Source organism: Agelaius tricolor, unplaced genomic scaffold (assembly GCF_023055355.1).
Source record: "Agelaius tricolor isolate 1412-34295 unplaced genomic scaffold, bAgeTri1.0.p SCAF_32, whole genome shotgun sequence".
In the NCBI taxonomy this organism is placed as follows: domain Eukaryota; kingdom Metazoa; phylum Chordata; class Aves; order Passeriformes; family Icteridae; genus Agelaius; species Agelaius tricolor.
In genome coordinates, this window is record NW_027269292.1 from 4087106 (window position 1) to 4101176 (window position 14071).

General features: G+C 44.1%; 1 protein-coding gene across 4 annotated transcripts in view; it reads left to right on the plus strand.

The window, feature by feature from the left end:
- The window catches only part of CEP112 (centrosomal protein 112), a 194988-nt gene that overhangs the window by 153230 nt on the left and 27687 nt on the right, over positions 1-14071 (plus strand). For 3 of the 4 annotated variants that reach the window (XM_071451526.1, XM_071451529.1, XM_071451530.1), the window contains exons 25-27: positions 7054-7155; positions 9471-9530; positions 10413-10854. In XM_071451526.1, coding sequence (XP_071307627.1) covers positions 7054-7155; positions 9471-9530; positions 10413-10442 — 192 coding nt within the window. In that variant the 3' untranslated portion in view covers positions 10443-10854. Of the gene's footprint in view, positions 1-7053; positions 7156-9470; positions 9531-10412; positions 10855-14071 lie in introns of those variants that run through there. The other variant, XM_071451527.1, reaches the window with a different exon arrangement.

Consider the following 14071-nt stretch of genomic DNA (forward strand, 5'->3'; position numbering starts at 1 on the left):
GACTACAAGGAACAGTGATACTGGTGCTTGGTGCAGGGAATTAAAAGAAAAAGGAATTGGGGATGTCTGGAGGGGATGACACAAGAACAGAGCAGCAAATCCTCATCTCCAGTCGTGCTCCCAGCAATGCCTGTTCAATCAGGAAACTGTCCCAGTCTCTTTTTCTAGGAGATGGAGCTAAAAAGACTGGGAAATACCAACTTTATGGTGATCTTCACCTTCATGTAAATTCTAAGGCACTGTTTTGCTGTCAGTTTAATCAGCACCAAATGCCATCCATGGCAATTTCATCCAGGCCTGTTCCTGCTGCCCTGCCCATCCTTCCCAGCCCTGAGGCTCTGCAAGCCTGGCAGCTGCTTTTCCACTGGAGACACTGCTTGGATTTTTGTTCTTGGAAATGGTGGTCGTAAAAGTAGCTTCTGATTATTATCTATAGAGCTTTGCTTGTTCACAGGGTCGGTGTGGAAAGGCAGATCCTGATCCTGCTGCTGCTGCTGAGCTTTGTGAGCCCTCTCTGGCCTTGGGGAGCACTCGGCACCTCCTGGATCAGGCTCTGAAACCTCTCCCTGCTGAGCCACCCCAGATGGGAGGGAGTGTGTGGAAGGTGGCACATGCTGGAATGTGAAACTGAAAGGCATAAATGTGTTCCAGCAGTGGTGTCAGAGATGCTCAGAGCTTCATTTCAGACTTAATTATCCTGATAGTGCACGAGGAATGGCCAGAGGCAGAAATTAACCCCATGTGTTGGACCTGATGATCCCTGTGGGCCTTTTCCAGCCCAGAATATTCTGTGTTTTCCATGTTGTCAGCTTTGGCCCAGCAGCACTGGGGAGCAGCTGGGCTGGTTTGGGGCTGCTTCCTCTGGATCAGGGGGTGTCAGTGGGGTGTCCCCCCATGTCCCCCTCACCCTGTGGAGGGGAGAGGCCTCCTGCTGCCATCCCAACCTCCTGGGCCAGCAAAGGGATGGCAGTGACAGGAGCTGAGGGGAAGAGAGCTGGGGGAACAAAGATGGCATCTGCCATGAGTCATCTGGAAGGAGAAGAAAATAAGTCCAGGATCCTCCAAATCCCAGCTGGAACAATAGCAGAGCCCTGGCGAGGGGGAGGCTGAGGGAACAGCGTGAATTTTCTAGCCACAACATTCCTGGTTGTTCCGTGGTGTTGACAGTGAAAGCTTTTATTCCTCTCCAAGTCGTGTAGTCCCAGGAATGCTGTTCTTGCCATATGCAGCCCACTGGTGGGGTTTTTGTTCAAAAAGCTTCTTTTGCAGCTATGAATTATATGGACTCAGATTGCTTAACTACAATCAGAGGATTTTCCAGGTGGGAGATCTTGTTCAAGAAAAGAGAGATGGGAACACAAGCCACTGAAGTAACCAGGCCACTTGGATGCAGGTTGGGAAAAGAAAAAAAAAAATGACCTGGAGCAGCAAACTCAGTGCCCAGCGAGGAGCTCAGCAGGGCTGGAGGTCCCCGTGGGTCAGCAAAACAACAAGGCAAAAATGTCTTGGATGCTGGGATGGTTTACTGGCTACAGACAGACACACAAAGGGGATGGCTATGCCACCAATTTATCTTTTATTGGAACTGTCAGGACAGGGGAGGTGCTCCAGCAGGATTTTCTCAGTGGAGAGCAACATGGTGTTCACTCAACAAAATAACTCGCTCAGCTGATCTCGCCCGGTCGCTGTTTTCAGCTGAGCCAAATCCGTGGGATTTATGGCATTCATTACTTTTCTTAAGAACTCGAGAACATTTGTATCAAGTTGCACGCTGTTCCTCCAGATCTGGGAGAGCCATATTTCAACAGCCCTTGCACAGTGAGAGTCAAAATTCCCTCTGCCTGGAACCAGACTGGAAAGCGGCGGATATTCGTGTTTGGTGATTTTCTGAAAAGACAAATGTGCAGACCTTGGTCTTCTCTGAAACAATTGATACATCACTGGATTCTTCCTTGGGAAAAATCATTTCAGAAGATTTCAAGCTCCAGTTCAATGTTCTCTTTACAACAGAGGCCGGAGGGGTCTGAAATTTAAGGAAATTGCCAATTTTGGTTGGTTTGTTCCTGGGTTGGGGACATTGTTCAGCGTCCCCCAGGCCAGCTGAGGGAGGAAGGGGCACATCTGGACCCACAGAGGTTTTGTAGGAGTGGAGCTGTGCTCACTTAGATTTCAGGAGTGCTGAAAAGCAAAGGAGGAGTCCCTGCAATTAGAGAGCACACAAACAAGTGATTAATCATTCTTTGCATGTTGGATGGGTTTTTATTTTTTGGTGGATTCTTTTGGTTGGCTCTTTCTGTTGATTAGGGTTTTTTTTAAATTGGGATGGCAATGTAATATTTTGTCCTTCATTTGCCCTTTTCACAGTGCTTTCAGAAAATTCCTTCACCTGAATGAACCTGACCTTTTCAATATTATTATTATTATTATTATTATTATTATTACTACTACTACTACTACTACTACTACTACTACTACTACTACTACTACTACTACTACTACTACCACTACCTTCATTTAGAAGGAGGAGACTTTATTCTGAGATTAAATTATCTCCCTAAGACTGAAAGGTTTATTTTTACCTGTTTGGAACCCTCACCTGTCTTCAGATTTATTGCAGCAGATCTTTCCTGTCTCCATTCAGAGATGTTGCAGAAAAGATCCATAACCTTTTTTAAGAGTTTTTTTTTGTCTCATAAACAGCATTATAGCACACAACTGTTGATATAGGAAAGGATTTAGGAGAGACAAGAAATAACTTTCCTCATCTTGCTCACCCTGAAACATGGAGAAAATTTGATAAAAACTAGAAGATTCTAATTATGCCTTTTGGTCACTATCCTAGTATTCCCTGGCACACATTATGCTGCATAAATATTATAGACAGGCAGAAATTAAAATACTAAAAAAGCCACAATACTCTGGTTAAGGCAACTGTCTTTTGATTCTTATCTGACACAAGCACAAAATTAACTTCATGTCCTTCAAGACAAGATTTTTTTCTTAAAGGAACTTGAACAACTTTCTGTGGTCCCTTCATTTACTTCAGAGCTTCTTTTGCAGTTTCCTTATGCTCCCCTGGTTCAGATAAAGCCATTTACAGCTGGAAGGTCTGGAGAAGATTGTATTTGTTTGGGGCTTTTGAATTGTGGACTTTTTTGTTTTTTATGAGATGGGTATTTTGCAACAGGGATTAACTCAGCATCACAGAGCTGTGGGATGTCAGGAAGGAAGAGTTGGGTGTTGGGAACCTGAGCAGGATCTCAGGTTCTGGTGGAGAGCATGGAAGAGACACAGAACACCCAGTGCTTTGCAGGCTGGTGGCAGCACATGGCTGAAATTCATCTGCTCACCTTGAAGATGCTGCATTTCTCTTGGATGTGCTTGAGTTGTTTCTTTCAGAAAGGAAGGAGAGAGACTGGAGCACGGCACGGAGCCAATGGAGCTTGTTCCTGTGCTCCCACCCGCTCCTAACCCAGCCCCAAACATCCCTCTGAGGCTGGAGAGAAGAACTGCAGCACTGAGCTGTGCCAGCAGAAGACTCTGGGGAGCAGTGAAAAATTGAAGCTGATTTCCCAGAATTCCCAGAATCCCCAGCCCCAAGGCCATCGAGTCCAGCCCAGCCCCAGCCCCTCACCCAAACCCTGGCCCCCAGTGCCACATCCAGGCTTTGTTAAACACCCCCAGGGATGGGGACTCCCCCACCTCCCCGGGCAGAACATTCCAGAACTTTATCCCCCTTTGTGGCAAACACTTTTCCCTGCTCTCCAACCTGGATTTCCCTTGGTGCAGCTCGGGGCTGTGTGCTCTGGTTGTGTCAGAGCCCAGCCCCAGCTGAGCACAGGCACCTTTCGGGAAGAAAGGAGATTCTGCAGTAGAGCCCAAGGAAATGGTCACCACCATCCCTGGAGGGACTGCAGAGGTGTGGACGTGGTGCTGAGGGACCCTGGCAGTGCTGCTTCATGGTTGGACTGGACCTTAAATGCTTTTTTCAACCTTAACAATCCTGAGATTGTGCTGATAAGCACGGGATTGGTTGGTTTGGAAAGCTCAGGTTTGTATGTTTCTCTTCTGGGCATCAAACTCAGCTTTTCTCTCTTTGAGAATGGTCAATGCCCAACACAATTTCAGTGTAGTCTATGAAACTCCAAGTCCCATTTTTGCATCACTTAAATAATTGTGTCACTATTTATCTCTTCTTTTTTTACCGATTTACCAGGTGACCAAGCACACATGAGCTACGTGTGGCAACCTCAGCTTTCTGCTGACACCAAAGATGATTGATGATCAAACTCCAAACCTCATATATTAGCCACCAACCTGAATAAACAAAGACCACTGTGGCAGCTTAATATTAAAAGCTATAAAACCTTCCTGGGGGTTCATGGATTAAATCAGCTCACCAAAATGAATTTTCAAACAAAAACCAAAAAAAAACCAACCAACTTTCTCAGGACTGAAGAAAAATGAACACAAGTAAATGAAATAGAGCCATCCTCATTCAGCTGACTAAAGCCCTCCTGAGGGATGAAGAATTGCAATTTTAAACGTCCCTCAAGTGTGCAAGAGGAGACACAGTATTTGTGGATCCTAGGGAGGCAGCTTGAGGCTATAAAAGAACAAAAAAGCCTTTAAGGCACAAAAAAATCTATCCCTGCAGACATAGCTTTCGTGGGTGAAAAATAAGTGTTAAAAAATAAAAACTTTCTGCCATTAAAATGAGTACCCATTAGCCCACTGGATGTTATTTTTCAGTTGTAAGAAGTGATTTAGATTTTTGCCATGCACTGCTTTAATCTCTTGGGTCAATAAACCTTGATAGTGACTTCAGCCAAAAATACCAGCAGGTTGTTTACCATAACACAGCAGGAAACAGCTGGGCACTTATTTTCATCCTATTGTGATGCAATTAGCAGGGAGCAGAGCTGAAAGTAGCATGTTTTGTCTGCTCAAAGAAATTGGAATTGTATCCAAAAGAACAGGTTTCACTGCAAAAAAAAAGTGCATGCCTTGTGTCTGAAACAGAGTAAGGGCTCAGTCCCAAGCCAAAGTGCAGCTACCAGGGCTTGGTTCTCATTTTCTCTCTCCATTCTCAGCTGGCCCTGTTAGGTATCTCCATACTTCAAAGCACAATGCAATATTTCTTCCTGGCTTTCCAAGAAACACCTTTGTCAAAAGGGAGTGATCCTCTGCTGCTCTGCAAAGTCAATAACAAATGTTTCCAGCATTGTGAAAGCATTTATTTAGAGAATAACTGCAGATTAAACTGTTAAAACCAGTGACCTGGTTGCAAGAAAACTCTTGCACAATTAGAAAATTATTATTTCCCTCACAGAGCTGTATTAAAGCTTCTGTTACAGCTGCATATTGGCCAGGTGATCATCCAGATCCTTTTACCCATTAAATAGATTGTTATTCATCAAAATTCAGGAAATAAAAGCGTTTTGCTGCTCTGGCTGCCTGTTTCTGGTCTCGTCTCACCAAGAATAAATGGAACATGTTGAATCAACTGAAATATATGTTTCTGCTCTATCAAGGTCCCCACCCAAATGAGCTGTTGGCTCAGAAAATATTTATCCTGGCAGACCACTTATGCATAACTTTGGAAGCCTTGATAGAAATAGTAGCATGAATTTATTGGTGTAGCTCTCAAAAACATAAATTTTGTTCGCTGGCTTTTACACGAGCAGAGTTCAAACGAGGTTTCCTGTCTCACCTCTTTCTTTTTTTTCCTTTTTTTTTTTCCCCTTCAGATTTGCATAGTGGCATCACTTCCTTGCAGTTCCCAAGGAAAGCCTCTAATTGCCCATTTGCATAGAGATTTGGCAATTCCTCCTGCCTGTCGGGGTGACTCAGAGGGAGAATTTTCCTAACGTTTCATCAGATTGTTTTATTCCTTTTGTATTGATAATTGCACGCTGCATAATGCAGGTTCTGGCGGGAGCTGCTTTTCCCATGGGATGGTGCCGGGATGAACTCGGCCTCGGGTTCTCACCTCTGGGAGCTCTGGGGTTTGGAACTCGTGGCTTCCTCAGGTGTGAGGCTGAGGGTTGGGTTTGTGGTTGCAGTGGTGGAGTTCAGCCATTTGGGAAGAAAAAAACCCCCCCAAAAAAAAAAAAAAAAAAAAAAAGAGATTCCGCTTGAAAGTTTCAAGATATTTTATGAGTTAATCTGATATCGAAGCCCTTTGATCCTTTATTTACATATTCAGATGCTAATCCAGAAAAACACCCAAGTCCTTGCTTAATTTGAGTTAAGCAGTTAATCCTATTGGGAGTTAAGTAGAGATGTGAGGCCCTGATTCAGCCAAGTGGGAACGTGATGGGTTGGCCTGAACCACACTCCCCAAATTATCCCAGGTCAAAACTCACCAAATCCAGCCATTCTGGAGAGATAAGAAGCACAACCCTTCCATCTGATCCCTCTTCATGTAACTCTGTAACTCCTGTTTACTCAGCATCTGTTAAATAAAGTTGCAGATGAAAATTTCCCTCTATTCAGACTTCCTTATTTTGGGGTCTAAGATGCTCAAATCTGCTCATTGAAAGTTCTGTAGTGTCCATGAACCTGAGGAAGACACAAAGTGCAATGAAAAATCGTTGCAGGATGAAGAGTAATAATAAAAAATCCACAAAAGCACCTAGAAGTTGAGAAATGTAAAATTTATCTTGGAAAGCAGGGGACAAATGTCACCCCCCTGACCTGGTTCAGATCCCACAAAGACAAACAGAAAACTTCTGTCAATTTGTAAGGAGTATCTGTATAAATGCTCAGTTCAGATGAATTTAAGAATGATTATTGCTTCTTCAGACCATGTTCTTTTCTCATTTTTTTCCCCCTCTCCATATATATTTTTATTCTTATGTTTTCTTTTGCCTTTCTTTGTCTCTTTCGCCTCTTTTGATCAGGTCTTCACTGATCTTTCTTCTCTCTCCCTTTTGATAGCACAATTAATTCTGTGTTTATTTGACCTCCAGTTTGGGCAAAAGAAGCAAAAAAATTTACAGCACCTAAGAGCAGCCATGTCTATATAAATTTCTCTTTATTCTGTTACAGTTGGTTACTATACGAGAAGAATATCAAAAAATACTCAAAGGGCTGCTGCCAGCATCTACCAGAAAGGAATTTGAAGACACCATTTCATCTTTAAAATCTCAGGTAAATTCTTCTTCTTCAGCATTTTAGGATGGATAAAAGCCATCTCTTCTAGACAGGAGGTTATGACCGTCTGAAATTTGGCCAGAAATACTGAATAAATGTCAAACCCAAATTATGGCAGCGCTCACATGCTTCTCACTCAGTGTCATATTTCACAAAAGTTTTCTCCTCCAGTTTGACAGGTACCATATTGTAATTTTTGATCCCAGACTTTTCTTCCTGGAAAAGCTGGGGTTTATTCAGTATTAGGGGTTTTTCCTCAGCCTTTCAGATGCAGCTCAGAGTTATCTTTCATGTCCTTATGCTATTTCTCCTGAAGGAATCATTTAAAAGCTGCCTATAAAGGGCAAAGAAGAGGATTAGAAATAATTTATTTTCTTTCCAGCCTATGTAATAAAACAAATTGGATATTTTTAAGATATTTGTCTAAATGATCATTGTGATATTTTTATATTTTCCTATATAAAGAGGCTCTGTAATGTTCTGTCTTGAACATTGCTGACCACCAGTTCTTCTGCAGAATCAGTATGATTTCTATGAACTAGACTATTCAATTTCCCTATAGGAATATCCAAATGTCATTGGAAATAGGGAACTGCTGATTAATTGGGTGTGTCACTCACACATGGTTCCTGCAGAAGTTATTTGGGGCTTTTCTATTCAGAGTATTGGGAGCTGGAAGAAAACAAAATGTCATCATTGCCTGAACTGCAGTGAGGAAGGATAAATAGCCATAAAGAAGGGTGATCATAGCTGTGGAATAATGGGAATGCAGGAAAATGCCACCTGTGTTTGCAGGATTGTGTATGTAACTGAGCTGGGAAGGACTGGGATGGGGGATGTGGGATGTGGGATGTGGGACCTGGGATCTGTCCTGGCTGAAGGGAAGAACTGGGACAAGGACAGTGCCAAGCTGGTGGCTCAGAGCTGCCCTGAGCTCTGGGAAGAGCAAAAACCCGAGGACAGAGATTACAAGTTATCATCACGTTATCATCACATCCTTATGCCAATTTTCAGGACCATTTTTCAAGAAATTATTGATCTCATTTCTCTCATTTCTCTCTCCTACACAACCTTCTCTATGGAGATGATTGGTAATTTCATATATTTGGGGATTTCCCCCCTTTTTTTCTCTTTGCAATGCATAAGAATTATTCCATAGCATATTTTGTTTTGCATGAGACACTTCCCCTGGCAGAGACCACCTTCAATGGAAGCAGGAAATTTTGACAGTGGAAACTCAACATTTCATATGCTAGGACTGACACAACTTCAACACTCTGGTTGTAAACATTCTGCTTCCACCTCAAGGGGGGAAGTGATGCTCTTTGTCACTTAAATAATTGTGGGAAATAAAGAGTTAAGGGTCTATTGGGGAGATCTATTTCCAGTTGATAGTAAAAAGCTATTTCTAAAGACTCCTAAAAGTACTCTCAGTACTGCCTGCTAGGAAGCATCACTCCGAGCTAACACCACACCTTTTAATGAGTTAAAAAAAATAAAAAAAGCAGAATCTGATATCCACCTGCAGAGCTTCTGTAAGCAGCAGCAGCATTTCAAAGGAGTAGAAGTCACTGCACACATGAAAACCTGGGTGCTCTCCCAGAAATCCATCGCTGCTGGCTGCGCTCCCGCGCGCGCTGGCGTCGGAGACTGCTCGGGGAGCTGGGCTCTCTCTGAAGCCCAGGTGTCCTGCTCTTTGAAAATTGTTGAAATTCCTGTTTGAAAACATCAGACAAGAAGGGCACTGGAATCCCTGCACCTGTCAGGATTATTTATTGTTGGAGGAGGATGAAGAGGATAGGCTGGGTAAAAGCACCGCGCGGGGATAAAAATAAACAGCAGAAAATGAAAATACTTGAGGCTTGGGTGAAGTTTTCTAAACTTGTTGCTAAATATAAAGGATTTGCTGCCTGGTTGTCTGCTCCTGGAGGGATGCAGTGTGTTAATAAGCATTAATTCTCATCCACTTGGGGAACAGGTGAGTACCTCCATCACAAGAGCAGAAGTGCAGGGATCAGAGCACAGGAATCCCATGGGAGCTCTCAAGGCCTTGCACTACCCAGATGGTGCCACCAGCTGGGTTTAACAACTGGTTTGTCTCTGTTCCTGAAGGAGTGAAGGGTGCACAGCCAGAGCAGAGCCAGGGAAGCCAAGAGAACTGTCTTCTATTAAATATGAATTCTTCTACACAGCTAAAGTGTTACTGCATGCTATTTAGGCAGGAGAGACCAGAAAAATTCCTTTTATGAAATGAGCACAAATATATTGATTGGAATTTTGTACCCTGTTTTCATGTGGGATGTATTTTACAGGTAAGTTTTCTGCAGAAAAGAGTCCTCCAGGAAGACCCGAACGCCTGCAACGCCAAAAAAGTACGGGCTTATCTTTGATCAATTTGTACCATTCACACCTCTGGGTCCCAGTGCTTGAGAGTTTTACAGTTTAATACAAACCCTCCAACGTGGGTGCAGTTTGAAAAGCTCCTTCTTTTCAGTAAACAAGCATCTGAGAAGTTCTCCCCAGTGCTTAGTCAGTGCTGCTAGGGCAGGATTAGAGGAGCTGCAGGTGCTCTGCAAGTCTGGGCTTTGCCTGCATGTCGAGGGTGAGGCTCCTGCACAGCTGCGGTGATGCCACCTCCTTTAAAGATGGAAAACAATGATGCAAGGCAGAATATTACAGATCACATCTTCAAAGCACCGGATCTCCACGAGCCTGAGCTTCTTTTTTTTCTTTTTTTTTCTTTTTTTTTTTTTTTTGAGAGGTTTACACCCTCCAATATAAATTATGGCAAGTGCTGCAGCCATAAAAAGCCTGGCTGTGCCTTTAGAGTAAGTGATTCACGTGGAGAGGTGAGTACAAGGAACCTTCCTAGGAAAACCACTCCATCTTTACTGTATTTATAGACATTGATGGTGTTTCATATCTATCTCACATGAGGGTTTCTGCAGCTAAGAATGTGTGCTCGTAAAAGTAGTGTCAGCATTTGAGATATTTAAGTAACTGTGAGAAGGTTATCAGTGTGAGAGCTGGTGAAAATATTAATCCTGAATTGTTTGTTAACAGGAATTAGCTAAAGCTAACTGGAAACTGAAAATGTCATAGATCCTTGGTAATAAGTCCAGTATAGGTAACTTTGTTAGATAAATAGAAAGCTCCAGACCCACTGCCCACTGGACCCAGCCCTGCTTTCAGCCTGTTGTGTTTTTATAATAAAAATAATGAGGTATAATTGACAAAAATCTCTTCTTTTTCAGGTAGCTGATGGACCGGTGGGATCTCTGTGATTGCCAAATGGACTGCTTTCAATAGGTTTGAAGATTTGGCTCTTGTAAATTATAAAGATTAGTGGTTCTTTTGTTAGCACAAAAAAAATGAACTTCATGAAAACATATTCATAGCTCATGCCAGCATGGATTTTGTTGTATCTTCCTTCCATTATTTTTTTATCATTATTTTATTACAAATTTATGCTTTTGATACACGGTTTGACACCACACTGAGCTTGCTTACCAAGCAAGTAGGCTTTGCTCTACTAATATTTTTGTTACTCCTTCCCAATACCATTTTTTTCACTTTTAAACATGAAGAAAACCCCATTTTCTATTATTATTATTATTATTGTCCGAGATATTTTAACATATTTTGACATTTTTCTGTGTCCATGTGTTTACATAATATTAAAATATTATTTTCTTATCTTTTTGTTTTGACATTATTGTCCTGCTTGAGCATCTCACTCACCTCAGTAGCCAGGGGGGTTTTGTGTGGCTTTGTAAAGTGGGAATTTGTGCTGTGTTTGGAGGGATTCTTTGGCACAAGGATAAGAGCAGCAGGGTGGCACTGCAGGCAGCTCTGGCTGTTGGTGGGGTTGGATATTCTGGGCACAGGGAATTCCTTCCTCATGGGCTGGTAACAGAGCCAGGGGTGTTGTTAGGAAGGAGTCAGGGTGATGTGACCTTGGTGCTACGTGGGCATGTGACAATCCCAGGAAGTCTGAGGAGATTCCAGAGGGTTTTCTGGGGTGAGCTTTGAGGGGCAATGCGGGCAGCCCTCAGAGCTGGCCCTGTCCCCAGCCATGGGACAGTGCTGGTACCTCCATGGCCTTCCATTGGAGCATTTGGAATGTGTGCATTTAGGTCTGGCTTTGTTGTTCCTGCTGGTGCTGTTGGGATCAAGGCCCAATGCTTGAGAAAGGGCCAGAAATTCCTGTTCCAAGTCCAGCTGTGGCCCTGGCAGCACCAGAGGGGCCCTGCTGCTGGGGATGGCCCCCTGTCCTCCCTCACCACGGTGTCACCAGTGCTCCTGTGCCACAGCCTGGGTGGAATTTGGAGGTTTCCTCTCCCATGAGTGCCATGGTGGAAGCAGCCGTATTTTCTGGGGTGAGCTTTGAGGGGCAGTGTGGGCAGCCCTCAGAGCTGGCCCTGTCCCCAGCCATGGGACAGTGCTGGTACTTCCATGGCCTTCCATTGGAGCATTTGGAATGTGTATGGCCCCCTCTCCTGCCTCACCACGGTGTCACCAGTGCTCCTGTGCCACAGCCTGGGTGGAATTTGGAGGCTCCCTCTCCCCTGAGTGCCGTGGTGGAAGCAGCCGTGTTTTCTGGGGTGAGCTTTGAGGGGCAGTGTGGGCAGCCCTCAGAGCTGACCCTGTCCCCAGCCATGGGACAGTGCTGGTACCTCCATGGCCTTCCTTTGGAGCATTTGGAATGTGTGCATTTAGGTCTGGCTTTGTTGTTCCTGCTGGTGCTGTTGGGATCAAGGCCCAATGCTTGAGAAAGGGCCAGAAATTCCTGTTCCAAGTCCAGCTGTGGCCCTGGCAGCACCAGAGGGGCCCTGCTGCTGGGGATGGCCCCCTCTCCTGCCTCACCATGGTGTCACCAGTGCTCCTGTGCCACAGCCTGGGTGGAATTTGGAGGTTTCCTCTCCCCTAATGCCATAGTGGAGGCAGCTGTGCTGCCAAGTCCCAGCTCACCAGCTGGGCTCTTATCTGTTCCTGGCACCAAGATCAAGGAGGAGAGGCTTTGGCAGGCTGGCTCCATCCACCCCTCCTCCTGGCAGCTCCGTGCCAAACCCCAGCTCTGGCTGCTTTGCTGGTTGTCAGGGCCTGGGCAGGTTTTTCACCTTCCTTGAATCAACAAGTGATTCTTCTAATTACAGATAAGGCTCCTCTGATAAAGGAGGAGGTGCTGCTGTGGCAGGTGCCACAAAGCCTGGCCTGGGGGAATGGGGAGATGGAGGAGCAGGAATTGTTGGGATGCATTGAGCTAATTGAGGGCAGGAAAAGGTTTTTACCCTGGGACTCTGTTCACAGGGGTCCGAGGATGAGGGAAGAGATGAGGATCTGGCTCCATGTTTCAGAAGGCTTGATCTATTATTTTATTATATATATATTATTAAAACTATACTAAAAGAATAGAAGGAAGGATTTCAGCAGAAGGCTGGCTAAGAATAGAAAAAGAAAGAATGATAACAAAAGCTTGTGGCTCAGACAGTTTGAGCCAGCTGACTGTGATTGGCCATTAATTAGAAACAACCAACATGGACCAATCCCAGATGCACCTGTTGCATTCCACAGCAGCAGATAACCATTGGTTACATTTTGTTCCTGAGGCCTCTCAGCTTCTCAGGAGGAAAAATCCTAAGGAAGGGATTTTTCAGAAAATATCATGGCTACATTACCCCAAAAGGTGCAGGGCAGCAGTGGCTGGGCCCTGCAGGAGGAACAGGCTGTGGGCACTGAGAGGTACCCACTGAGCATGGCCCCATGTCCAAATGGCAGAGATGGGGACAGTGGCAGCTCCTCTCATGCCTGAGGGAAATGAGCATCTTTGATTCTGCTTCTCTGCTTGTGTTTGTCCATTAAATCTGGGTGGGTTTGGTGCTTTTGACAGCAGGAAAGGGTGTACATCCATAAAGAAACACATGGACGCTCTTCTTGCTACTTGAATTCCTGAATTTCCTTCTTTTTGGTGGAATTGGGTTGCTAATGTCACTGATGATCATAGAGCAGTTTGAGAAAAGTAGATGTTGGTCAATTAGGACTCAATGTGAGTCCTAGATCTCCTGTTATCTCAAGCTTACACTGAAGTTAACTTTGTCCAGTTTTGCCCAAATAAAGGATTCAAGGAATTCATTAAAACTCTAGCCCTGGAATCCATCAGGTTTCAAAACTCTTGTAGAATTCTCTCCAGCAACAACTACAGCTTGAGGACCACTTTGAACCTTGGAAGAACTGAAATGTAAGTTTGGGTGGAATTCTCTTGTAGCTGTTAACATTGTTCTGATCATTTTTGTGGCAAGTAAGAATTAGAGTCTAAACTGAAGGATTAGAAAGATTTCCACAGTTATTTCTTGCTCTCTGCCTCTCTTTCCCCCACCTGGTAAGGAATTGCCAGCAGCCAGGAGTTGGCTTTGTTGTCCCTAAACAAGCTCTGGCCAAACCAGCTTCAGTGTGGTTACAACCTTGTTTCTGTTTTATGTTTATTTAATTTATTGATTTTGCTCCATGACTGAAGATTGTTTCACCCTCTGTAAAACCCAAAAAGTCACTGTAACATTTTTCACCAGTACCCAGGGAGGTGACCTTTATCAAGGTGGCACTTTATTTCAGTGCCACTCACAGTTCTTGTGTTACATGGAACAAAAATGCTCCTTTTTGGCCCAGCTGGAAGGAAAGGGATACAAGGTCCCTCCTTCTGCTTGTGTCTGCAACAGAGCTTTAATTGTGCTGGGGACAGCAGGTACTCCTGGTGCTTGCCCAAATCTCTCCTGACTGTGGTGGTTTCAAACTGAGAAATGATTTTTGCTGCACAGAAAAAAAAATATTTTATAGTGATTAGAAAAAAATATTTATTGAATTTTCTGGAAAACAGGAGCAGCTTTGATCCTGGTGCTGAGGGGTCTTCATAGACAAT